The sequence below is a fragment of the Pseudomicrostroma glucosiphilum genome (assembly GCF_003144135.1).
Source record: "Pseudomicrostroma glucosiphilum strain MCA 4718 unplaced genomic scaffold BCV69scaffold_14, whole genome shotgun sequence".
Taxonomy (NCBI): domain Eukaryota; kingdom Fungi; phylum Basidiomycota; class Exobasidiomycetes; order Microstromatales; family Microstromataceae; genus Microstroma; species Microstroma glucosiphilum.
Genome location: NW_020289926.1, coordinates 83,133 through 105,560, shown reverse-complemented (window position 1 = coordinate 105,560; position 22,428 = coordinate 83,133). Strand labels below are relative to the sequence as shown.

The 22,428-nt window shown below is 56.4% G+C and overlaps 10 protein-coding genes and 1 non-coding gene across 11 annotated transcripts; 4 read left to right on the top strand and 7 right to left on the bottom strand.

Moving 5' to 3' along the window:
• Positions 1 to 12: 12 nt before the first annotated feature.
• BCV69DRAFT_288272 (S-adenosyl-L-methionine-dependent methyltransferase) lies at positions 13 to 964 on the top strand (the record flags this gene model as incomplete). Its single annotated transcript, XM_025493613.1, has 2 exons — positions 13 to 68; positions 148 to 964. The coding sequence occupies 2 exons, from the start codon at positions 13 to 15 to the stop codon at positions 962 to 964; spliced, it is 873 nt and encodes a 290-aa protein (XP_025345891.1).
• Positions 933 to 2,721, bottom strand: BCV69DRAFT_61261 (hypothetical protein). The gene has a single exon (XM_025495395.1). The coding sequence runs from the start codon at positions 2,313 to 2,315 to the stop codon at positions 1,035 to 1,037; it is 1,281 nt and encodes a 426-aa protein (XP_025345890.1). The 5' UTR covers positions 2,316 to 2,721; the 3' UTR covers positions 933 to 1,034.
• A 1-nt stretch (position 2,722) lies between these two features.
• BCV69DRAFT_61246 (hypothetical protein) lies at positions 2,723 to 4,239 on the top strand. Its single transcript, XM_025495394.1, has 3 exons — positions 2,723 to 3,412; positions 3,491 to 4,083; positions 4,160 to 4,239. The coding sequence occupies exons 1-2, from the start codon at positions 2,791 to 2,793 to the stop codon at positions 4,078 to 4,080; spliced, it is 1,212 nt and encodes a 403-aa protein (XP_025345889.1). The 5' UTR covers positions 2,723 to 2,790; the 3' UTR covers positions 4,081 to 4,083; positions 4,160 to 4,239.
• A 585-nt stretch (positions 4,240 to 4,824) lies between these two features.
• On the top strand, positions 4,825 to 5,952 carry BCV69DRAFT_61222 (hypothetical protein). The gene has a single exon (XM_025495393.1). The coding sequence runs from the start codon at positions 5,006 to 5,008 to the stop codon at positions 5,630 to 5,632; it is 627 nt and encodes a 208-aa protein (XP_025345888.1). The 5' UTR covers positions 4,825 to 5,005; the 3' UTR covers positions 5,633 to 5,952.
• BCV69DRAFT_284709 (putative RPT4-26S proteasome regulatory subunit) lies at positions 5,719 to 7,463 on the bottom strand. The gene is made up of 4 exons (XM_025493143.1): positions 7,258 to 7,463; positions 7,029 to 7,148; positions 6,463 to 6,938; positions 5,719 to 6,376 (listed from the first exon to the last, which is right to left on the bottom strand). The coding sequence occupies exons 1-4, from the start codon at positions 7,442 to 7,444 to the stop codon at positions 5,888 to 5,890; spliced, it is 1,272 nt and encodes a 423-aa protein (XP_025345887.1). The 5' UTR covers positions 7,445 to 7,463; the 3' UTR covers positions 5,719 to 5,887.
• A 182-nt stretch (positions 7,464 to 7,645) lies between these two features.
• Positions 7,646 to 9,235, top strand: BCV69DRAFT_284708 (DNA glycosylase). The gene has a single exon (XM_025493142.1). It carries the CDS (start codon positions 7,727 to 7,729, stop codon positions 9,014 to 9,016), a length of 1,290 nt encoding a protein of 429 aa, XP_025345886.1. The 5' UTR covers positions 7,646 to 7,726; the 3' UTR covers positions 9,017 to 9,235.
• Positions 9,235 to 9,349, bottom strand: BCV69DRAFT_t37. The gene has a single exon. It is a non-coding gene; the product is annotated as a tRNA-Asn (tRNA).
• Positions 9,350 to 9,585: 236 nt separating this feature from the next.
• BCV69DRAFT_291095 (MFS general substrate transporter) lies at positions 9,586 to 11,503 on the bottom strand (the record flags this gene model as incomplete). Its single annotated transcript, XM_025493740.1, has 3 exons — positions 9,586 to 10,971; positions 11,043 to 11,302; positions 11,387 to 11,503. 3 exons carry the CDS (start codon positions 11,501 to 11,503, stop codon positions 9,681 to 9,683), a joined length of 1,668 nt encoding a protein of 555 aa, XP_025345885.1. The 3' UTR covers positions 9,586 to 9,680.
• A 1,224-nt stretch (positions 11,504 to 12,727) lies between these two features.
• Positions 12,728 to 14,218, bottom strand: BCV69DRAFT_284706 (hypothetical protein). Its single transcript, XM_025493141.1, has 2 exons — positions 13,135 to 14,218; positions 12,728 to 12,900 (listed from the first exon to the last, which is right to left on the bottom strand). The coding sequence occupies exon 1, from the start codon at positions 14,099 to 14,101 to the stop codon at positions 13,154 to 13,156; it is 948 nt and encodes a 315-aa protein (XP_025345884.1). The 5' UTR covers positions 14,102 to 14,218; the 3' UTR covers positions 12,728 to 12,900; positions 13,135 to 13,153.
• A 977-nt stretch (positions 14,219 to 15,195) lies between these two features.
• On the bottom strand, positions 15,196 to 15,657 carry BCV69DRAFT_239046 (hypothetical protein; the record flags this gene model as incomplete). Its single annotated transcript, XM_025489971.1, has 1 exon — positions 15,196 to 15,657. A coding segment is annotated over one exon (462 nt), but the record flags the coding sequence as incomplete, so codon positions are not given.
• Positions 15,658 to 16,843: 1,186 nt separating this feature from the next.
• Positions 16,844 to 22,004, bottom strand: BCV69DRAFT_314289 (hypothetical protein). Its single transcript, XM_025495104.1, has 4 exons — positions 20,817 to 22,004; positions 19,340 to 20,728; positions 18,391 to 19,272; positions 16,844 to 18,312 (listed from the first exon to the last, which is right to left on the bottom strand). Exons 1-4 carry the CDS (start codon positions 21,750 to 21,752, stop codon positions 17,017 to 17,019), a joined length of 4,503 nt encoding a protein of 1,500 aa, XP_025345882.1. The 5' UTR covers positions 21,753 to 22,004; the 3' UTR covers positions 16,844 to 17,016.
• Between the last annotated feature and the right edge of the window lie 424 nt (positions 22,005 to 22,428).

The following is a 22,428-nucleotide window of genomic DNA, read 5'->3' as shown; positions in this document are numbered from 1 at the left end:
GCTTCCCCCTTTATGGTGCGCAAGTGCGAGAAGAATGCCGCGGCCAACTGGGATCGATTCTACAAGAGGTGAGGTGGCGAAGCCGAGTGTTCATGACGTGAAGGCGGTAGAACTAATGTCAAAGCTTTCCCAACCTGCTCTGCACAGGCACGAAGACCGCTTCTTCCACAACCGCAACTGGACAGATCGAGAATTTCAGGCTCTCAAGGAAGTCTCTTCGAGCAGTGTCGGCGGCGGCGGCGGCAACAGTGGTACTACCGACGACCTTGACACAGACGAAACGCAGGCACTCGTCTCTGGAAGTTTGCTCTCCACCTCCTCCTCCCAAGCTACGCCTGTGCTGCTAGAAGTAGGTTGCGGGGTAGGGAACATGCTCTACCCTCTTCTCGAAAAAGTGCCAGGTCTGAAAGTGCACTGCTGCGACTTCTCCTCTCGAGCCGTAGAGATTGTCAAGCGCCATCCCTCGTACGATTCTGAGCGGGTAAACGCCTTTGTGCACGATCTTGTGCAGCCCTCCCCCACATTGGACGCTGTGTTGGCCGGACATCCTTTCGGAGCTCCCACCCTCGTCTCGCTCATCTTTGTCCTCTCGGCCATCCCACCAGGAGAGCAAGTGCGGGTGCTCCTTTCCCTCTTCTCCCTTCTGCAACCAGGTGGAACTCTCCTTTTCCGGGACTATGCCCGTGGAGATTTAGCTCAGCTGCGTTTCCACAGTAAAGAGAAGTGGGCGGAGCCGTGTCTGCTCAGTGGGGAGCACGACTACTACAAGAGGGGAGATGGGACGATGAGTTTCTTCTTTTCGGAAGAATATGTAAAGGGTACGCTTGGTGCTGCTCTCAGAGAGGCTGGAGGGGAGGTGGAGAGTGAAGAGGTCAAAGTAGTGGAGAGGATTGGAGTGAATAGGAAGCGCGGGATCGAGCTGAAGAGGAAATTCATACAGGGCGTCTGGCGTAAGAAGGGCTAGATGGAGAAACCTGGACTATTCATGGCAGGAATTCCGTAGACACTCTCTTGTTGTATATGTATCAATTAGCTCAATCGAGATTGTCTATACCATACACCACGTCATCGGCTGGAGGAGACATATCTTCGGTCAACATGAGCTCATCTTCGCCCGTCGCGCCTCGCCCCCTTGCGCCATCGTCATCTGCATCTCGCGATGGCGGCGTGCTGCTCAAGGCGACGCCTTCAACGATGGGAACGTCCCATTCCTCGACGGTCCAATCCACTTGCCATGCTTGATCAGCGCCACCTGCCTTGTTTCTCTTCACAGCATCCTGTGATGGGAGTGACCAGTCCCAGTGACTGCCCTCCCTGCCTCTGGCGATCATCCACGAGGTGAAATGGTTGGGGTGTGGCTGATTCGAAGGCGACTGTACTCCGCCAACGAGCTCTGGAGCGTGACCAGCCTCGGTCCGGACTTGAGCAGTAATCAGCTGAACGCTCAGCGTTGGTCTGCCCATCCTTTCGCCCTCGACAGACATTTCGTCTTCCTTGAGGGGCAGCCTGAGCGCCCTGAGCCAAGCTCTGTAGAGAGCACTCCAGCCCAGGTATCCCTCAAGGGTATGTCCGATAACGACGAGCCTCTGCAGCTTGTCCGCAAGGAGGACGAGGAGCTGCAGTGCGGCTGGCGGAGAATTGACATCCCCGCCCATACCTGCGTCGCGCACGACGTTTGGCATGACCAACCCTAAATGCGTAAGGGAGGGGAGAGCTCCGATTGCTGATGAGGTGGGAAGGGAGATTCGAAACCCCGCTGGGCCATGGATCTGTAGATGGGTCAGCCTGCCCCAGGGTTGGTTCGGCGGGGGAGAGGGAGACTTGATCAGATTGGTGAAGAGGTCTTCCAGCCCTGCTCCGCCCCATGGGCTGAGGAGACATGTGAGCTCTTCGAGACTGCACTTGACTTGCTGCAGCGAGTCTACAAGAGCCGGTGTGAGCCGCTCGTCTGTCATGGGTGCGGCAAAGACGTTTCTCTTGGTGACCAGCACTCCCGGCGTCGTCTCGAGGCGGAGCGAGATGAGCCGCTCACACTTGGAAAGTATGTACCGAATGGGCGCACATGCCTCTTTGTCGAAGTCTTGCAACCGTGAGAGGTGATCGTATAAAGACGCACGACCGCTTCTTCCTCTGAAGCCATGAGTCGAGCCTTTACCTGTTCGTCTATCCGGATCCTCGATGGTAATGCAGATCTGTCTAGTGTGGTAGCTGGAAATATCGGCCAACCCAGCTACACTGCCCTCCAGCGCCCCTGATAAGGCTTTGATCCGCTGTACATTGCAGACGTCTAGGGCTGGCAAGACAACACGGGACATAATGGCTCTATATGAATTCTTGTCTACGCCCGCCAGTCGCAGCACATCGCGTCTAGATGCAGGACCATGAGCCTCATGGAGCAAGGCAGCTGCTAGCACCAAGATTTCAGTGGTGAGCTCCGCCGGCAAACGAGGACTCTGTCGCAAGGGCGGTAGGGGTGATTGGCTACCACCGATGATCTGTGAGTGGCAGGATGGACAAGCTGCAGTCAGCGCGGCTGCTCTTGACCAGACCTCAGTCTAGAGAGTGCCAGTGTCGCAAGGACTGACCTCTACATGCTGCGTCTTTACGGTTGCCACTGTCCGCCGAGGTGACGACGACGAAGAGGACGATGACGAGGAGTATTGATGGTGGCGAGGAGGATTGAACCAAGAGGTAAACATGGAGTGACAGAAGAACAACAAGACGCGATCCTCACAGCCATATCGCAACCAATGCTGCAGCCCCGACAGTCGCGCTCCCGGGCCACCCGCAATGCTCACTTCCGCAATCGGCAATCTCCGCTGCTTCTCTCTCTCACTTCTTCCTTTGTTCTCGGGATCAACACCTCTTCCCCCATCCCATACCATCACTCCTCCTTCTTCGGGCCGCAGCGCGCAGGCCACCATGGTTCGCCCTACCGTCTCGCGTCTCTCGCTCGTGGCCCGTAGACAGCCACATCCTCTTCTCGTGCTACACCCAGAAGTGCAAGCTGCCCTCGCCTCGCGTGCCTCGACGTCCTCCCGGCCTGCCACACCACTCGTAGCCCTCGAGTCCACTATCATCACCCATGGCATGCCCTATCCCACCAACCTCAGCACAGCGCGAAGAGTAGAGGATCAGGTCCGCTCGCAGGGAGCAGTGCCTGCCACGATTGCGCTTCTGGACGGGAAGATCCACGTAGGGTGCGATGAGTCACAGCTGGAGAGGCTCGCGGAGAGCGCTCAGGTCAAGGGACAGGCTTTCAAGACGGGCAGGAGAGACTTGGCTGGGGTGCTGGCACGGAGAACCATCGGCGGAACTACCGTCAGTGGGACCGCGCTGGTTGCCCACATGGCTGGCATCAATATCTTCGCTACGGGAGGCATCGGGGGTGTGCACCGAGGCGCTGAGCGGTGTGAGTTGGCTTGAGGAGGCTTGCGGACTGGACAACTATCATGCTCACGCAATCTTGCTCTCCTTGACCCTCAAATAGCCTGGGATGTTTCTTCAGATCTGACTGAGCTTTCCCGTACCCCACTCAACATCTTCTGCTCCGGCGCGAAATCCATCCTCGACATCCCCCTCACACTCGAGTACCTGGAAACTCAAGGCGTGTCCACCTACTCCTTCAATCGTTCTGGAGAATTCCCTGCCTTCTATACTGCCAAGAGCGGGATGTATGCTACACCTGTGCAAGACGCGTGGAATGCGGCGGAGATTATCCTGCAGGGGGAGAGGTACGGACTGCAGAGCGGGAGCGTCTTCGGCGTGCCCATCCCCTCTGAATGCGAGGCGGACGGAGCAAAGATCCAGAAGGCCGTCGAGCTAGCCGTTGCCGAGGCGAAACAGCTGGGGGTAGACAAGAAGGGTAAAGAGGTCACGCCTTGGCTGTTGGCTAGAGTGGGGCAGCTGACCAAGGGAACCAGCTTAAAGAGCAACGTGGAGCTGGTCGTCAATAATGCAGGGATGGCAGCTCGAACCGCAAAGGCGTACGAGGCATTGCGATGGGAGACGGTGCAGAGGGGCGAAGGACAAGGGAAGCTCTTCAATGGCTTCGAGGCTGGCGGCGGAGTGAGTCCGTAGTCTGTGAGAGCTATGCAGAAGTACACTGGGACTGAAGAGCCAAAGCGCTGAAATTGCAATTCAACATTTTGCCCACCAGCCGACAAGTCTGCGCACTAGTGAAGCAAGCTCAACACACGGGCATGATCTTCTTATAATCGGATGTGCCGCACTGGATGTAGTCAGTCGCTCCACCACTCTTAATCCTGCCTCGACGAGCAGGGGCAGCGTGCGTTTCTCCCTCGGCGGTGTAGGTAGAAACATGGCCGAAGCGGCGCACAAGGTCCTTGCCTCGGCCTCTACCTCTGGTGTTGGCGACAAGAGGAAGTCAAGCGCCGTGAGGATGATCGCTCCTCTAGGGGACGATGCAGCGGGCACACTATTGCGTGCTGGCCTGCAAAAGCTCGGAATGGACATCACGGGACTGTTCATCCCGCCACCCTCAGCAGCAGCAGCAGTGGGACGGGCGGAGGCCTCTTCGTCTCGGTCGCCAGTTTGCTCGCTTCATCTGGACGGAGCCAACGATCTCGTGACTGGTGTGGCTGACATGGCCCTCGTTGAGGAAGCTCTGACCCCAGAGATGGTCAAAGGCGAGCTGCAGAGGGCAGTCCGCCAGGGCGGTGGAAGGGTGATCGCCTTTGATGCAAATCTCACTGCAGAGGCGATGACCGAGGTGATACGGCACAAGGTGGATCAAGATGGTAAGTCTACCTACCCGCCATCGCATTGTTCGCAGATGCAGAACTTTCTTCTGACCCACCTTACCACGTCTCCAGATGCTCGCCTTCCTCGACCCATCCTCTTCTTCGAGCCCACCTCGACGGCCAAGTGCACACGTATCATCGACGCACTCGCACTTGCAGGCCTTAAAAGCTCCAGTCCAGGCGCAGCTCCAAGTATACCGCCCATCGATTTCACCACTCCAAATCTCATCGAGCTCCAAGCAATGGTAGCTCGTGCCGCGCACATTGGGTTGATCTCACCTCAAGAGGTGCCCTCCCCTCCACCTCCTTCTCTTTCTGCCATTACTACTGCCACTGATGTCGCTAGCAGTGCCCTCGAAGTCGAAGAGACGCAAAAGTACATTCGCGCTCTCTGCGAGAGCCTAACGCCCTTCTTTGGCAGGTTCCTAGTGACGATGGGTGAACGGGGGGTATTGAGCGCGACTCCGACTTCGGTTGAATCCAGCATGTCTTCCTCCAGACTGCACTTCACCCTTCATCCATCACCAGGAGCATCGAGTTCCAGCTCCAGCAGTACAGGAGTCAAGGGCAGCAAGGTCAACGTCGTCAGCACTACTGGCGCTGGAGACACATTTGCCGGTGCGGTCCTCGCTGGGCTCTGCCTTTGTCTCTCTCGGTCCTCCTCCACTACAGGTAGGGACACCAGCAGCAGCGCGAGCGGGGGTGATCGTGATCCGGCTACTCTCAGCGTCGAAGCCCTATCCGAGCTGATCCAGTTGGGACAGCGCGCAGCAATCCTCACGCTGCAGAGCCAGGAGGCCGTTGCGGAGGATCTGGGCGGGGCTTTGCTCGGGCTGGGATTGCAGGGAGATGCAAGGTCGGAAGGGTAGATGAGCGCTTCTGTTCTTATAGGGGAGAAGCGGTCAGGTCTCAGGTGAGTAGAAGTAAAAAGGAGAAAGATATTGTACGTTACGATCATCCGGATGAGTATGCACCAGTCACCTTGGAAAACTTCTGTGTCGGCGCCTGTCTTTGCAAACCACGCTGCTTTGAGCATCTCAATTGTGGGCTGGTTCGCTTGTATCTGATAATAACGCCTTTATTTCTCTAGTTCAGTCCCGCTCGCATGACCCTTCTTACCCCGTTCACACTGCCTGGTAATCAATCTTGGTTTCGTGCTTCTTTGCCTCCTGCAACTTCCTCACCGCCTTCATAAAGTCCTCTTGCAGACAGTAGTCTCTATCCTCCCTAATGGCAAACATTCCCGCCTCGGTAGCCACGTTCCTCAGATCGGCTCCATTGAACCCATCTGAAAGCTTGACGATGGCTTCAAAGTCTAGCTCCTCCTTCTTGGCAATGGATCGCGTGTGAACCTTGAGAATTTCAAGACGACCTTGCTCGTTGGGCAGAGGAATCTCAATCTTTCGATCGATACGACCCGGACGCATGAGGGCTGGGTCCAGCGTGTCTGGACGGTTAGTGGCCATAATGATCTTGGTCTTTCCGAGGTAGTCGAAGCCGTCCATCTGATTCAGAAGCTCCATGAGGGTACGCTGGATCTCACGATCGGCAGAAGTACCTTCTGAGAATCGTCTTCCTCCGATGGCATCCACTTCGTCCATGAAGATGACGGTCTGTGCAGGCGAAGCGATTTGAAAGGGATCGGTAAGCTTCCAGACCCTTCAAGGGAGCTGACCCCACCACCACATTCTTCACTCACCGGCTCGTGCTCCTTGGCATACCCGAACATCTCTCTCACAAGCCTGGCACTCTCTCCAATGTACTTGTCAACAATGGCCGACGACACCACCTTGAGGAAGTTAGTGTCCAGCGTAGCCGCGACCGCTCTCGCAAGCAGCGTCTTTCCAGTTCCGGGCGGTCCATAGAGCAGTACACCCTTGGGAGGCTTGATGCCCACCCTCAAAAATAGCTCTGGGTTCATCAAAGGCAGCTCAATGACCTCTCTCAGTTCCCTGATCTGTTCTCCCAGTCCACCGATACCAGCAAAGGAGGCATCTCCGGGATCTTCCATGGACATGTTGAAGACCATTGGGTCTACTTCGCGGGGTAGGATACGCATGATAGTCAGGGTGGTCATGTCTAGTGAAACTCGCACGCCTTGCTTGAGTTTGTGCTTGGGAACTGCTGAGCGGAGACCGACGACGTAGCGAGGGCCTGATGATGCTTTCACAATGTCTAGTGGGAGGGAATACGAGGAACGATATCGATGAGCCAAGTATTCGTTACCTCTGCAGTTGCTGCTTGAGCTACCCGTCTGTGACTCACATCTCTCCTCATCTAGCTGCTTCAACACCTCTCCAATGATCTGTCCCACCGACTGCAATGCCTTCATGTCATTCTCTGTCTTCTCAAAGTCCTTTTCTAGATCTCGCAAGCCGAAACGCACTAAAGAAGGCCAGGAGTGGGATGAGACATACACGGAATGGTCAGCAATGCTGTCTTATTGCCCTCAGAGCAGGGACTTGATATCCAATGCCAGTCATCTGCCACTCACGTCTCTTGAGTCCGCCACTGAGGTCTTCGTGGCTCTTGAGAGCCTTCTTGAAGGCCTTGAGTGCCTGCTCCTTTGCCGGGTCACCGGGAGCCAGGAGAGGTTGCTGCTCTTCGCTGTTGTTGGCAGCCGCGCCCGTCGATGGCCCGGCGGCGGCATTTGTATCAGCTGGAGGTTGATGATCTGACATTATAACGGGTCAGAAAAGGGTGTGAGGAAGGATGCGAGACGTGTGAGGTGAGTGACGGTAGGAATCGTTGGTGTAGGCGAAGCTCGACGTTGTGCGGCCGCGTCAGCGGAGAGAGGCGATCGTCTCAGCCACACCTCCACGCACAAGCACACGCACACCACACACGCACACGCCCAGGCCACCTCCGCCGCCCCCGCCACTCCCGCACACACCCTGTACGGGGCATCGATCCTTGCTTCCTAGCACGCTACGTACCGCCTTGGACGTCGATCTGGCCCATCTATGCCAGCAAAGAGGCAAAAGGCAGCAGCGGCCAATCGCAGGAACAGCGGCTCAGACGGCGCTGTCATTCCCGCTGCCGCTGCCGCCGCTGTATCCTCTACCGATCTCTCCGAGCAAGGTCAGCTCGGCGCCATCTTTGTGCAGCTCGATGGCAATGATGCAGACTCAGAAGCAGTCATCGTACGGCGGTCAGGCAGGAAGAGGCGCAAGGTTGATGAGAGCAGCGAGAACGTCCAGCAGCTGTCCTCGTACTTTAGCTCGCAGCTCAAGGCGGCGGGGAGCAAAGGGGGCAAGGTTGAGAAGAAGGGGCAACCTGGCAAGCAGGTGGAGAGTGTTGCTTCGGTAAAAGCCAAGAGGACACGGAAGGCGCATAAGCCCAAGGAGGAGCCAGCGGATGATCTCGACGATCCAGCCAGTGCGACACCCCCAGACACGTCCCTCTTCCCCTCTCTCGCTCTCAAGCTGCACGGTCTCGCCTCGGATCGCCAAGGTAGCTTCTATGGTCTGGTGCAAGAGCTCCTCACACCAGACGTCTTCGGCATGCTCGTCGTCACCATACTCCTCAATCAGACGACGGGTCGGGCTGCCATACCCGTCTTTTACGAGATTATGCATCGGTGGCCTACACCGCGCCTGTTGGGTGAGGCGGACGAGGATGAATTGAGAGAGAAGCTGAGGCCGATTGGACTGTTTAACATTCGGGCTAAGAGATTGAAGGAGGTGGGAAGGGTGTGGTGTGAGGCGCCTCCTCGGTGGGGAGTCACGACGAAGAGCAGGGTGGTCATGCCTGCCAGCTGGGCGATGGTAGATGAGCCAGCAGAGGAAGGAGCTATCGGAAGTGGCGATACAAAGGCTGCTAAAGCGGTCGATCCTGATGCTCGCAAGTTGAAGCGTACAAAGACACGCCCCCTCTACCCGGCGACGGAGATCTCCCACCTTCCAGGTGTGGGACGGTACGCACTAGACTCCTACCTTCTCTTTCGGCCGTCGCGCTCCCACCTCTCCATGGCCTCGGTACAGATCGACCTCTGTAGGGCCACTGCTTTACCCAAGCCCACGTCAGATCCTTGGCAGAAGATTCTAGATCGAAGGGTGGAGCTCGGGGACAGGAGAGACGTAGGCGAATTGCTTCCCCCTGTCTCCAAGCCAGAAGGGGAGTCGGAAGGGCACGACTCAGTGAACCCCGATGAAGACTGGCGCAATGTAGATGCACTGGACAAGGAACTCAAGGCGTACATGCTGTGGAGGCTGGGAAGGGATGCTTCGCTGCGAGAAGCAAAAAAGGAGTAGAGCGAAGTGTACGCTAGGAGAATCGAATCGTGGTTGACGTCGGAGGAGACGTCTCCTCTGCCGCTGCCAATGTACAATATCTGTATTTCTATCGCATACAGACTACACACCGTCCTTGATGCATCGCGACCAGAGTTGCAAAGGCAATGGAGGCGCTGCCTGAGTAAAGTCTGCGATCCGTCGCTGCAGAAGGCAGACAATCGAAAAGCAAAAAGAATCGTCCCCACACAGGTTCGAACTGTGGACCTCAGAGTGTGATCGACCTTCTTTCCGAATCCGGATGCAAGGAAGATATTAACAGCTCTGCGCGCTAACCAACTGAGCCATGGAGACCCGACTTCGATGTCTCCCACCGTCCCAGTGACCGTATATGTAGTTTGCAGCAACGATGGCGGGCGCAAGGCGAGGCGCGGAGGCGCACGACTGCAGTGTCCGTGGGTTCAGCTCGGCGGAGTGGGCCGGTCGCTCTGTCCTCACTCGACCCTCTGCTTGCGCTTCCGAGTGAGGAGCCATCCTCAATGTCTGTAAACACACCAGCCTTGCCAGGCTTGAAAGCTCACGGTGCTGTTACGTGCGGTATTCGTCGTCATTAGCTCGTCCGCTCAAATGGATAGAAGTCTATAAAGGATGAACTAAGTACACAATGGGACTGCCGCTGGCACGTCTAAACAGCGACCTTTCCGCCCTCCTTTTCCGTCTCTCCCTGTAGTCCCGGCGGGCTAGCTTCCTCATCTCTCTTCTTCTTCAAACCTTCCTCGGCAGCGCCCTTGTTCTGTGCAGCGTACTTGGACTTGGCTCGAATGGTTTCCCCCTTGGCAAAGAGCACAAATGGCAAAGGAGCGAGGAGAGCGGCCAAGAGGGCGAGCATGGTGCCTGCCCACTGAATGCCCATACCGTTGAACATCTGCGTGCCGAAGAGCGGTGTGACGGCTGCAAACATGTTTCTCAGGAAGCCTTGCCCGGCAATGGCCGAAGAGGCCAGATCTTGGTAGGCGTCACCGGTGTAAGAGTAGACGGAGAGGAAGACGTGGTAGATGCCTAGCAAAATGGCGCACTCGGCGATGAGGGGGCCCCAGTAGGAGACGTCTGCATACGCTCCGGTCCAGGCAAAGATCATCATGCCTATTGCGAAGAGCGGGCTGAAGATCATAGCACCGTACAGACGTGCCTCTGGTACGCCGACGCCACTGTTCTGCTTTGTCTTGCGAGCGTACATCCAGTCTTGCCACAGACCAGTAAAGAAGCCGAGGAAGCATCCCACGATGAGGGGAATGTAGGCGAGGCCGATGTTACCCGTGGTCCAGCCGTGCAAATTACCAAAGGTAAGCGGAATGACGGATAGGAAGAGGAACACCACTCCCCAGGCAAGGGCAATGTAGGCTCCGTACAGGAACACCACCGGCTCCTTGACCAGCAGCGTCACAGCTCGCAAGCTCGACTCGCGGAAGAGTTGCGCAAGTCCTTGCTTCTCCACTTCGCCCGGAGCGCGAAAGCGATCGTCGCCAGTGTCCTTCCTGAGCTTCTTGGCGCGGGCAGCAAGGATGGCAGAACCTCTCGTCTCCTTGAAGAGGAGAGCCTCCAAGAGAAAGACAAGTCCCGAGAGGATGATCTGTACTCGTTCGATCCATCGCCAGCCTGGCTCGGTGTACTGAGCAATGTACTGGGCGTACAGCGGTGCGCCTACGGTGGAGATGATGGCGCAAAAGGTGAAGATGGACGTTGGCAGCGCACGCTCTGCATCGTCATGAATGTCCGAAAAGGTACCTCCGACGAGAATGGTACCGACGGCACCCGAGAGCCCTTGCAGAAGTCTTCCGATGAGGATCGTCTCGATATTCTTGCCAAAGACGAGCATAAGGGTCACGAGGGTAAAGGCGCCAAAGGCAGAGACGTACACCACGCGGCGTCCGGTCAACTCGCAAAAGGGTGCGAGGAAAAGGGGTGCAATAGCGCAGCTGCAGGGACAACAGAGGGGCACGAGTCAGCGGTACAGCTCGTACGATGAGCCTACCCTCACTGGACTTACCTCGCGTTGAACATGAACAGGCCCAATTGACCTAGCTCAGTCGACACCCCGAGGTCCTCCACCATCCCATCGATACCACTCGAGTACGCCGTCGTGCTCAGACCAATCGTCAATGTCATGACGTTTAGCAGGAAAGTTGTAAGCCATTTCCTGCCCTTGCTCCAATTCTTGGGATTCTCCGGGTCGCCCTCATCAAAGTCGACGAGAATGATCTTGCTATCGCCATCCTCCACGCTCGCATCCTTTCCCTTGCCTTTCCGCTGTCCAAACTTTTCATCCAGAGGCAAGTCGGCTAGTGAAGGTGCTCGAGTGCCAGCAGGTGTATCGGCAGGCGTAGGGTGCACAAGGGTATTCTCGTTGTCGTGCTCGTCTTGTCCCACATCTGCAGTGGCAGTCTTGGTCTGTGCCCCACTATTCGACCCGAAGAGGGTCGTGGAGAGGGAAGTCTTCTTCAGCACCATGGTCACAGAGGTATGAGAGGATGTACAATGGTATGGACAGATTCAAAGAAGGTGACGACGCTAAGACCGGGCCAACATAACCCTGATCCCAGGGAAGCTCATCACATTCTTCGGAGAGAGCCCGAGCCGGCCCGCTTCCCTTCTCTCAAGCAACTTCCGAGGTCATCGGGGCGGTCTTCGCTTCGCCCGACCGACGAGGACTTCCTCGTTCTTCTCGAGGCCGATGCGGCGACAGACGTACAATGCAGCATAGGAATTGGGTCTGGTTCCACTCGAAAGAGCCCTGACATGACATGAAGCGCGTTGCCTCATCTTCTGGCCACTTGTGCAAAATGGCCCACGCGGCTCATCTACCCGAGCCGAGCATCCTCGGAAGATTTTTTTCTAAAGGCCGGCAGGAAGCTTTGGCCTCACCCAGCCCAGCCAGCCGTGGTGCTCCTGGGCTTGGGCTTGGCTTGGCTTGGCTTGGCCAAGCTCTAGGTCGGTGGACCTGCAAGTGACTACCTCATCTCGCCTGGGAAGTTTTAATTTGGCCTTCTAAGAGCCCGAAGGCTCGCGTCGTCCGGCGGAAGAAGCATTGGTTCGATCACTCCTGCCTCGCCTCGCCTCGCCTCGCCACGATGCTTTCGAAAAAACCTGGCTCGCATGCACCTCGCGGTGATCGAAAGAAAAGTGGAGCGGCAAGTTTTCTTTCTTTTCTGTGGGAGAAGGCATTCATCGGGGCTCTCGCTGCACCATGGACCACTGAAAGAGGTGGAATGGCGTTGCATGCATCTGCCGTCAAAAATCCCATCGAGTTTCACCGGCGACTTGTACCTCCCCTTACCTCTCCATTGCAGTCTGTATGCATTCTGGCCGCTAGGAGCTGAGGGGCTGCAGAGATGAGAGATGCATCGGACTGAGGAAAGTGGGCTCGGGTCAATTCCGACGGGAGGTGCGGCGCTGATGAGCCCAAGGAGCGGGGCTGCACTATGCGGAGCCTTTTCAAGACTCGAGAACGGGCTTAAGAAAATACGGAAAGGAAGCATTGGGCGGCCCACACACCTGAGGTGGGCCTGCCATGACAGAGTGATTATTGAGATGAGTAAAGTATGTACAGTAGTAGAGTAATGCAACAGTGGGTGACCACCGAGACCAGCTCTCACGACCCCCAACCCCTCAACATTCCTTTCAACCCACCTCCCTCGCTCTTCTTGCTTGCACCTGTCCCTTCACTCTCCTTAGCACCCCTCTTAGTCAGGCTCTTGAGCCCCGCCGATCGACTGCCCCCGTCACTGACGCCCAATTGAGCGCTGAGCTCGGCCAGCTTCACCTCTTCGGCAGCCGATAGCTTGAAGCCCCGTTGGCGACGTGACTGTAGAGAGCGTAGCTGCGAAAGACGTTCGGACTCGGCTCGTCTTGGAGGGAGAAAAGGGAAGGAGTGTTGGTGGGGGGTAGCGATTAACAGGAGAGGGAGGTGGAAGAGTGGCAGGATGAGCAACAGCGCTTTCAGACTCTAGTCCCGATCCTTGCCCTCGCTACTGCATCAGCTCTGGCTCTGCTTCCCACGCTTGTCACTCTTCGCTGCCAAGTGACTGCCGCTCATCTATTGTCATGCACCGCGAGCGTACATCCAGTCACATAGGCCGCACCTTCTATCTGATCACTCCTTCAAGCCTGGCCAAAAATTGGCGGTGGTACCCACTTGTCAACTTTACGGCCAGCCGAGCTAGCGGAGAGGTTCAAGCCAAAGATGTTGCCAGTGCCGATGCTTTGGCTATTTGATGATGCGTTGTTCTTGCTGGTATCATTGTTCGAAGCTGTGGGTATATGTGATCTTGGTGTTGGTTCTGATGAAGCTTGATGCTGGTTGCCGCTATTCTTGGCTGGCGCTGCTGCCTCTGAGGCTCCTCCGAGTTTGAGTCGCTTGAGTGCAGCTAGCCCACCAGAGATCGTAGAGCTTGCAGTAGGCGCTTGACCGTCTTGCCTCCTGTCTGGAGTGCGAGCTGGCGATACACCACACTGGTGCTGAGCAGGAGCTCGATGACTGGGGCAGAAGCTCTCCCTGCACTTTTCACAATCCATCTTGACGATCATGATCTTATGACATCGCTTGTAGTTGCATTCGTTGGCCTTCTTGATTCGCCTGCTCTGCGTTGCTCCGGCCTCACCTACAAGCTCGGGACAGTCCCCAGAGGAAAGGTGTCGATCCAGTGCCAGGTTTGGATCCTCGCCTCTTTTCCAGCCTTTCGGCGGCTCACGACAGAGCGGACAGAGGGGCACGAGGAAGTCTCCCTGCTCTCCACTCGAGGCTTTCTCCGGCTGCAAGTGGAAGTCACAGCTGTGCCCGCCTTGCTCTGAGCCGGGATGTGGGAGCCGATGGGCAGAGCAGTAGTCGTGACCACAGCTGGCGCAGTGGAAGGGTAGGAAGTCCTCGCGACGACAGCTGGAGAGGTGACATGCTTGACCTAGGAAGAGCATGTGTGTCTCATGTGAGGGGAGAGCGGGTATTGAGGACGATGAAGAGGAGGGGTCATGCCGTGATGAGGAGGCGCGAGTGGCCGAGGAGGGGAGGTTGAGTGGCGAGGCCGAGGCGAAGGGTGAGGGTGATGGCGCCATGGCTTCGGCGTAGCTGAAGGACGAGGATACTCAAGACAGCTGTGGTTTGTCTGCGGTTATCAAGGGCGATGTACAAGGTGATGAGGAGGGATGGAATGAGTCCTCCAGAGGTTCATATGAGCCAAGATGGCACGCCAAGGCCGCGTCAGCTCCACACGCTCCAGAATGTACTCACACGGAAGTAGACACGGAAGCCACTAGAGAACCAGATCAAAGCTCAGCAAGCGGAAGCGGGAGAATCGCCACATCGGATCGGAAGCAAGGAAATCACGTCCGGACAACCCTGTCTGCACCACAGCGATCCACACGGCAAAGATCTCACATTTTCACCAGTGGTGAGCAGGAAGAGAGGGTGAAGAGGATGTCTTTGCATCGACGGAGCCTTCGAATTTGAATTTGGGGAAAGCTATATACAGCGTGAGAAAAGAAAGGCTAGCAGATATGCCTTGCGACTACGACGAGAGAAGGTCGGCGACTTTTGCGATTGAGTCGCCCTGCCCGGCCCTGCCCTGCCCTCAAAGTGGCTGCGCTCAGGCATATAGCTGCCCGCGCACGGCTCCAGCGACGAAACCAGGTCCAGTGTGGAAGTCGGCATTATAGCCAGCGGGGTTAGCTTCAAGAGCAGCGAGGGTGAATCCCGAAGCAGAACCTGTGTCAACTCCCTCGGCGTTCAGGAGACCAGTAGTGAAAGGTCCCTTGACGCAGGCGGAAGACTTCCTGGTACCGTTTCTGCTCTTACTCTTCTTTCCCTTAAGAACTGATTTGACCTTGCTGATCAACCCAGTGCTCTGGACTGGCTGAGGGTCCATGAAGGCGAGACGGGGAGGACCACTGATACCCGCTGCACCAATGTGGGAGTGGGTGGCAGTCTTGGCAGGAGAGAAGTACTCTTGACCTTCGGGGAAGTCGCTCACAGTGATGTCGTAGCACAAGATCTCCTCGTGCGAGTTGATTTCGAGGACGTACTCTGCTCGTGTGTCGGGCGCACCGGGAACACTGGCATTCATGGCATTGACGACCTGACTACCATCGGCAGTAGTACGAAGGGTAGAGGTGAAGTACGAAGGCCTCTTCACGGGCACCTCAGAGGGAAGGAGCTGGCCTCGAACGGCGCCGTGAATATAGTCGGTAGTGTGCGTGTCCGTGAGGAAGCCGGATGGATTGGCTTCGATCTGGGAGAGGGTGAAGCCAGAGTTGCTGCCAGTGTCGACACCGTTGAGGGTGAAGTTGGTCATGAAGGGACCTTGGAGACATCCCTTGCTCTCACGGATCTCGGCACCAGTGTGGTCTGTTCGAACATGTACTGGGTTCGGGAAGGCGATCCTTGGAGTACCGAGAGCGCCAGCTGCGCCCTGACCGATGTGAGTGGCAGTGAAGACGTGGGAATGGTAGTCGCCAGTGACATTGACGGTGCGGATGTCAAAGCAGATGATCTCCTCTTTGCTGTTGATCTTGTAGCCGAAGTGAGCGAAAGCGTTAGAGGGACCGAAGGCGGCCTTGCCGTCTTTGCCGATGACATTTCCAGGGACACCTCGGCTGGAGAAGGCAGAGGTGAAGTACTTGGGCTCGTCGACCAAGGTGCCGTACGGCGTGTCCCCATAGCTTGTACGAGCCTGGAAGGCCGTTGGCATGCTGAGAGCTGGGGCCGCGGCCAAAGCCAAGACAGCCGAGGCGGTAGAGAGTTTCATAGCTGTTGGAGTTGTTGTGGTTGATGGCTCCTGGAGAAATGAGGAATGACAATAAGAGAAGAAATTGCCGTGTGAAGGCAGCTCGATGTGTGGGACCTTCTGAACGGTCCTTTATACCTCGCCTGTACCGGAACACCTCTGACCTGAACACCTCCTGAAAGTCAGCCCTTCTACTGCCCCTGGCTTGGCTTGTCTTGGCTCCCGTCATCAATTTCCGTCCCACTGATTCGGCCTCTGATCTTCCTGATCTTCCGACTCCTCCTGTTGCTTTGTCGTCTTGGGCTGTAAAGCGATCTTCATCTGCGGGGTCTGGCTCGGCTATCTCCTCCTACGCCCCTTTCCGCTGCTTCTCTCTCCTAGTCGACCCTTACTTCATCAGATCATCAGTCGCAGCAGGGCGTACGGGAGCACGGGACCGGTATTGGGTACCTGACTCGCTCAGAAGCCGTTCCAATATGCTTGGCTTGGCACTCTTTCCATTGGCCAGAACGTGGATCGACCCAACACAGAGCACGTACGACCCTAATTACTCGTGAAAGACTCCATGGAGGGCAGCGAGCGAGGCCCACTCGACTCGCGAGCTTGGTATCGGGTTCCAAGACCAGCGGGGTGAGACGAACGTCAGGCACCCGTCCTTGGTTCCCCTGTCCTGTCAAAGCGAAGTCTTGGCGGTGTGCGTTTGTCGGGACAAGCACGGCATGGAACTCTAGCTGCAGTCAGGGCGAGGCGATCTGAACTCCGACATCCATTCCCCGCAGGTACGAGATCTAAGCGAGGGAGGGCTACGAGCTACTTCCGAGCCGCGGCGGTCCTTGGCGGCCAGTCTTGACTGGAGGGGTGTACAGTCATGATCGGCCCGTAGAGACCACCTGTGGTGTACGATTGCCAGAGGCAACGTAAGCAGAGTACAGCTTTCCGGGGGGCGGAAGACGGTGTCTGCTGACAGCCAAGGCGCTAGGCAAGACTATCGCTTCGAATAAGGGACCTTGGCATAGACCAGGGTGCTGGAATAAGGTGATCAGAGACACACGTCATTGCTGCAGCCTCTCCAGGTATGTGAACGACTTCGATGAGCATTAGACGGGACAATTAGACGAAACAATTAGTTGGAACAACTAGACGTGAAACATGAACAAGCAGAGACAAACAGGGAAGACAAATGCGGTGCAACCGACTCGGACAGGTCGCTTTTGAGGTGTATATCTCTTGGAACTGTGCGAAGGCAGTTCAACCCCTCTTCCACCACTTACTACTACGCTTCCCGGAAGACTCTTCTCCGGAGACGTCGGAGAGAGTACTGCTGGTATGCACGCTGGTGGTGCTCCTCCTCGACATTGGTCCCAGAGGGCGTGCGATGCTGGCTACCTTTTCGACTCCTGCTTCGACCGTGTGCAGCACGTACGACGGGGATTTTGAGCTCGTCACGCTAGGGACAGCGGTCTGGGACTTCTCGAGTGCGGGTTGACTGCTTGCATTTGAGGAGGATCTGGCGGCTCGAGAAGATGGTGGTCTCTCCGCAGCTGAGCTTCCCTGCGGTTTCGGAGTGGTCTTGATAACTTGGCCGGGTGGCGTCCTCCTGAGGATCTTGGGCTTGAGGACATCGAGAGGGGAGACACTGTCAGAAGATCGAGGGCGTATGCTGTCTTGACCCTCGGAGATATCATTCCCGCCATCGACGCTCACTGTGCGAGTGAATGTCGCGGGTAGCTCTTGTACCTCTGACGATTTTTTGGGCCGCAGAGTCTCTGTCCGGCTTGGCAGCTGCTCGAGGGGCGACATCGGTACGGCAGATACTATAGTCACCGGCGAGCTGCTGCCTACGGGTGAAGATTCAGCCAGACCGACTGACGACGGGGATGGGCTCGTAGGGTTATTGAGACTGGCAGATTCACGTCTATCCTCGGCTGATATCACACTCGATTTCGTCCTGGGCGACGCAAGAACCGCAGCCTCCACAGGTGACGGGAAGCTTCCAGCTTGATCGACCAAACTTGTGGCTTTCTCGGCCACTGACTGACAGACGTCAACAAAATTTTGCAGTATTTGCTGATCGTCAGAAGGTTCTATTTTGACCCCGTCTGATTTTGTCGGTGCCGTCGAAAGAGGCTGGGGTGATGATGTCCCACTCCCTTCTTGAGCTGCTTCCAAAGTCTTGAACTCTGTACGCAGATTGTTGCCACCAGCTTTCGGTTCGCTCGCCTTCTCGTCTTGCTGCTTTGCAAGTGCGCCAGCATCGATTGTGCTTACGATGAGGCTGACCAGTCGTGCAAACGGTAGAGCCTGATCGCCCATCCTTAGACCTGGAGGATCAGCAGCAAGCATCTCGCGATGCAAAGTGTAAGGCAACGAGTTCATCCGCCTCGCGACCATCGTATGGACAATCTGATCCTGCTCGTCAAGCTGTGGAAAGAGGGGCGTTGCTTGGGCGCGGCGGCTCTTTCCGGAGAAGCGACTACTCGTAGGCGGTACGTCAGGGGAAGTAGAGATGGCGGTGACGAAGTCATCATATGCCGAGGCCTCCTCCTTTGCGAAGATCAATGACAGAGAGGGATTAGATGGTGAGTAGCGAATCCTCTCCTTGACTTTCCGACACGGACTCACCTTCCAGAAGGCACTCAGCTCTTTCATCCACCCGCCCATCCTCTGCTGATCCGATCCCGCCATCTTGTTGTGCAGCTTCAGGAGTACCTTGGACAGCGTCGCCAGTGTCTTCTTGGCCCGAGTATCTGGTGCATGCAGCATCAGGCCGTACTCGTTTGGTGCCGCAATAGCAGGACAGAAGAAGCGAAGGAAGACGAGCGAGCCCAAAGACTGCAAGCCGGCTGCTATCGCTACTTTCGGAGTGGAGGTGAGGATGAATTGATCATAGACCGTCCGACGGATGGACGCGAGGACTTGGCGCAATTCGGTCGGACAGCGGTGGCGAGACTCGTAGATGTTCTTCCAGAGGCGATTGAGTAGCAAGCGCAATCGGTCAAGAGCCGCCTTGCCTTCGAGTGCTAGCTTACCGTCCTGGATCCTACCATCATCTACAGCAGCCAGAGCATAGGGGCTCGTATTGTTGATGTAGACGAAGAGATGGTGCGAGGTTGGAGCGGTGCCTTGCTGTCTACTAGCCACTCTGTCTGAGTGAGGTGCGGGAGAGGCGCCCGACGTATCGAACCAGTTCAACGCATCCACATCGATGCTTTGTCCCTCCTCGCACACCTTTAGCAGTGTTGGGTACAGACATTCCCTCAGCCAATCTTGTCCGTAGCGCAAAGCGATGGTGACCACTAGCCTAGACATCACGTTGCCAGACCGTAAGAGGAGATCAGGATTGTGGGCACCGAAGTCGTGGTGCTGGCCAAGCTGAACCAGCCGAGGTACAAGGGTCGTTGAAGCGGAATATACGTCAACCAAGTGTGAGGAGAGTTCCGTTTCGGACAGATGAGGAGTAAGGGACGAGAGCAGCTGCTCGAAGGTCTCAGGAGTATTCAGAGCCTGAGAAAGATCATTGTGAGCTTTGGTCAGTAAGGGCAGAAGGTGGAAGGTCCGAATTCTCACTCACCTGATCCACTTGAAGATACTTCGCTCTCTTCATTACAATTTCTTCGCTCACTTTAAGCTTCAACCAGAGCTCCCCTACGCAGTGCGCTTCGTACGGGCTTGAAGTGGAGTCTTGAACGCTCGCAGAGCTTAGCCCATTTCGATCAGAGGTCGAGGTGCGACGCGCCCATAGCGGGAACCAACCCGAGACCTCTTCACCCCTAGTGAAAGTGTCTAGAGGTATTTCCGCACTTCCAAGAAGGCTGTACCGTACTTTGGTCGACGCTGAGGGTGACGACATCGAAGGGGAGCCGCTCGGGTGGGACGATGAGCTGGCTCGATTCGGTGTCTTGTTACTCGATGACGCTGAAGACGAAGCATCTTGATAGACGTCGACTTGCAAAGACTCGGCATTTGGCAAATCCCTGAATTCGAATTCTTCCATCCAGTGGTAGTGCGGCGAAGTCGGAGTCCAAGGCTGCATGGTGGTCTTTGCGCACAGCACCCCGTCAAGGTACACGAAGCAAGCCAGAGGGGACGTGATCTTTGGAGAAGCGTTAGCCGAAGCTTTTTCAGACGGAGCTGTAAGTGCCGAATAGGGCTGGTCTCTCTTCCCTCCCACCGATGTCAGCAATGTAGAACGAGAGATAGTCGCCGGTAGGTGATCAGAGCGAGAGGAGCTTTCACCAGGCACCGATATCGAGCGACGCACGCCTCCTCCGGAGCTGATTCTATGACGGCTGACAGGAGTTGCAGTAGTACGGCCAGCCGTATCGATGCGGGCGCCTTGAGGAAGGGAGGTGGGAGCGTCTTGCCGTCGAAGTTCAGCCGTTCCTCGCCGTCCCGCAGACGAAGCGCTTCCGGCATCGTCAAAGGTGGGAGAATCTCCGCCTTGGCCCTCATCAGAGGACAAGTCCCTCTCAGCTATCGAGCTTGCCGTCGAGTTTGATCCGGGTGCCTCTTGTTCATCCTGAGACCAAATCGATTGTTCTATAGACGGGCTCTTACCCACGTCAGCCACAATGGGAGCGACCGGCCGGTAATCAAGGCAGCGCAGCTGAATTTCCCTATGCCATCGATAGGACCTCTTTGCAGACGCAGAACTATGCGATTCATAGATCTCTGGAATCGCGTAAGCACGTAGGAGGGAAGTCCAGTATTGAAGCTTGTGGGAAGTAGGAAAGGAGATATAGACGACCGGTTCCTCGATAGTTGCAGCAGCCTGGTCCACAGCAGAGGTGGTGGATTCTCTCACACCGATGCGACTACAATCTGCTGACGTACCGGCGATAGCGAGAGGCCGCGCGAAGATACCGAGGACATTGTATCGCTGAAGTAGGCTGGGATCCACGGGCCGAATATCCGTGACCTTGAGCCGAGTTGCCAACATAGGGTGTAGCAGTGCACGCGTCTGCGAATCGTACAGAGGAATAGGCCAGAGCGGGCAAGCGCATCGTTGAGCTCCGTACGGGTCGCCCGCCAACAGTTTCACGACTCACCTCGCCGAAGATATAAAACTGTCCGTTTTCCTTCAAGGAGACTGCCCCCCTCCTCCAAGTACCCATCATCATTGGGGTCGCAGACGTCTTCTTGCTGCTCTCCACATCCTTTCCTTGTTTTTCCTTACGCCAGCAAGGAGTCAGGCCAGCTCGCTTACCGCTGTTCCCAGCATCTATGCTTGCATTGGTCGAGGGCGGCGAGCGGCTCAGTTGACCATGGGGCAAGGGGAGATCACGTTGAGGGACGGGACTTCGTAATGCTGCTCCTGAAGCAGGACTCTCGGGAATCCATATCAGTACGTCCTGCGCAGCCTCCAAGTGCTCATGGTTTGTAGAGTCTGAATCTTCCATTTGCGACCTACCCCGCCCGGTCGATGCAACAGCCCTGCTGCTCGATGCCTTTCCGGGCTTATACTCTGTATAACGGTGTACGCTTGTGTAAGCCGACTGTGTACTACCTCCTGAGCTGGTACTGAAGGAGACTGAGCCTGGAGAGCTGATCTGCCGCGCCAGGCTCGTGTCGTGATTTGAGATATTGTGACTGTAATGGGCTTGGTGGGACGCGGCGGTTCTACTCGAGGGTCTTGTAAACTTGGCAATGAAAGCACTGCCAGAGGAGCGTATAGTTGCTGCTGAAGACGGTCTTTGTCGATGCCTTTCGAGCTTGCGAAGCTGGTGTTGACGGTGGTGAAAGATTTCTCGTTGCCGTAACGCCTCGAGGTCGTCGTCGTCTGGCTCAGCGACAGAGGTCAATGGAGGGGAGGTCGAGGAGGATACGACGGGAGGAGAGTGATGCTTCTGCCCGCTGAAAGAAGGAGACTTCTCGACTGGCAGATTGCGACATCTCTGCTCGCGAAGTGCCGATGATGAAGGGCGATGCACCGAGGAGGCCAGGTGAACGACCTTTGGCCCCGCACCACCGGCATGGTCGCCCATTTCCCGACTGAGCTGCTTCTCGTCACTGCAGCGTGAGTGGTCGGTTGAAAGTGATCGGTGAAAGGTCAGATCCGACAGAGGGGTAAAGCGCTGGTCAGGCACCAGAACTTGCCAGGGCAGAAATTGGTGGGGTGCAATGTAATTGACAGTGGCCTTCAGTGTTGGGCCAGTGTGATGCGAGGGTGCATATATGAGGTCATGACGGAATATATGCGGGGTTGAGAGGACCTGTACCGGTGATCTCGAGGTGAGTAGCGGTAGCGAAGACGAGGCGACGGGGAGGAGGAGGGGTGAATGGTTTAGTATGATGGCAGTCCAGGCAGCAAACTCAAGGCGAGGAAGGCCCAGAAAAATCGGCGCACTCCGCCGGTGCCTGGCCCGTGCTCTATTCTGGGGAGATTTGCAGCTCCGCCCAGGACGAGATGAGGCGAGGCGAGTTGACCTTCGTCGTCGTCTCGGCTTCCTGCTTCCGTCGTGCACTGTACTCCACCTCAACTCTATCATGGCTTCAGCAGCGGTACAGCAGCCTCCTCCTCCTCCTCCTCCTGCTGTTGCGGGACCCAGCAAACCTCGACATGCTCATATCAACAAGATCCTGGACAGATCTGGTCGTGGGTATCCTGACAGCATGACAGGGCAGCATGCCAGCCAGCCCTTCTCACCTCCTCCCTTTTGT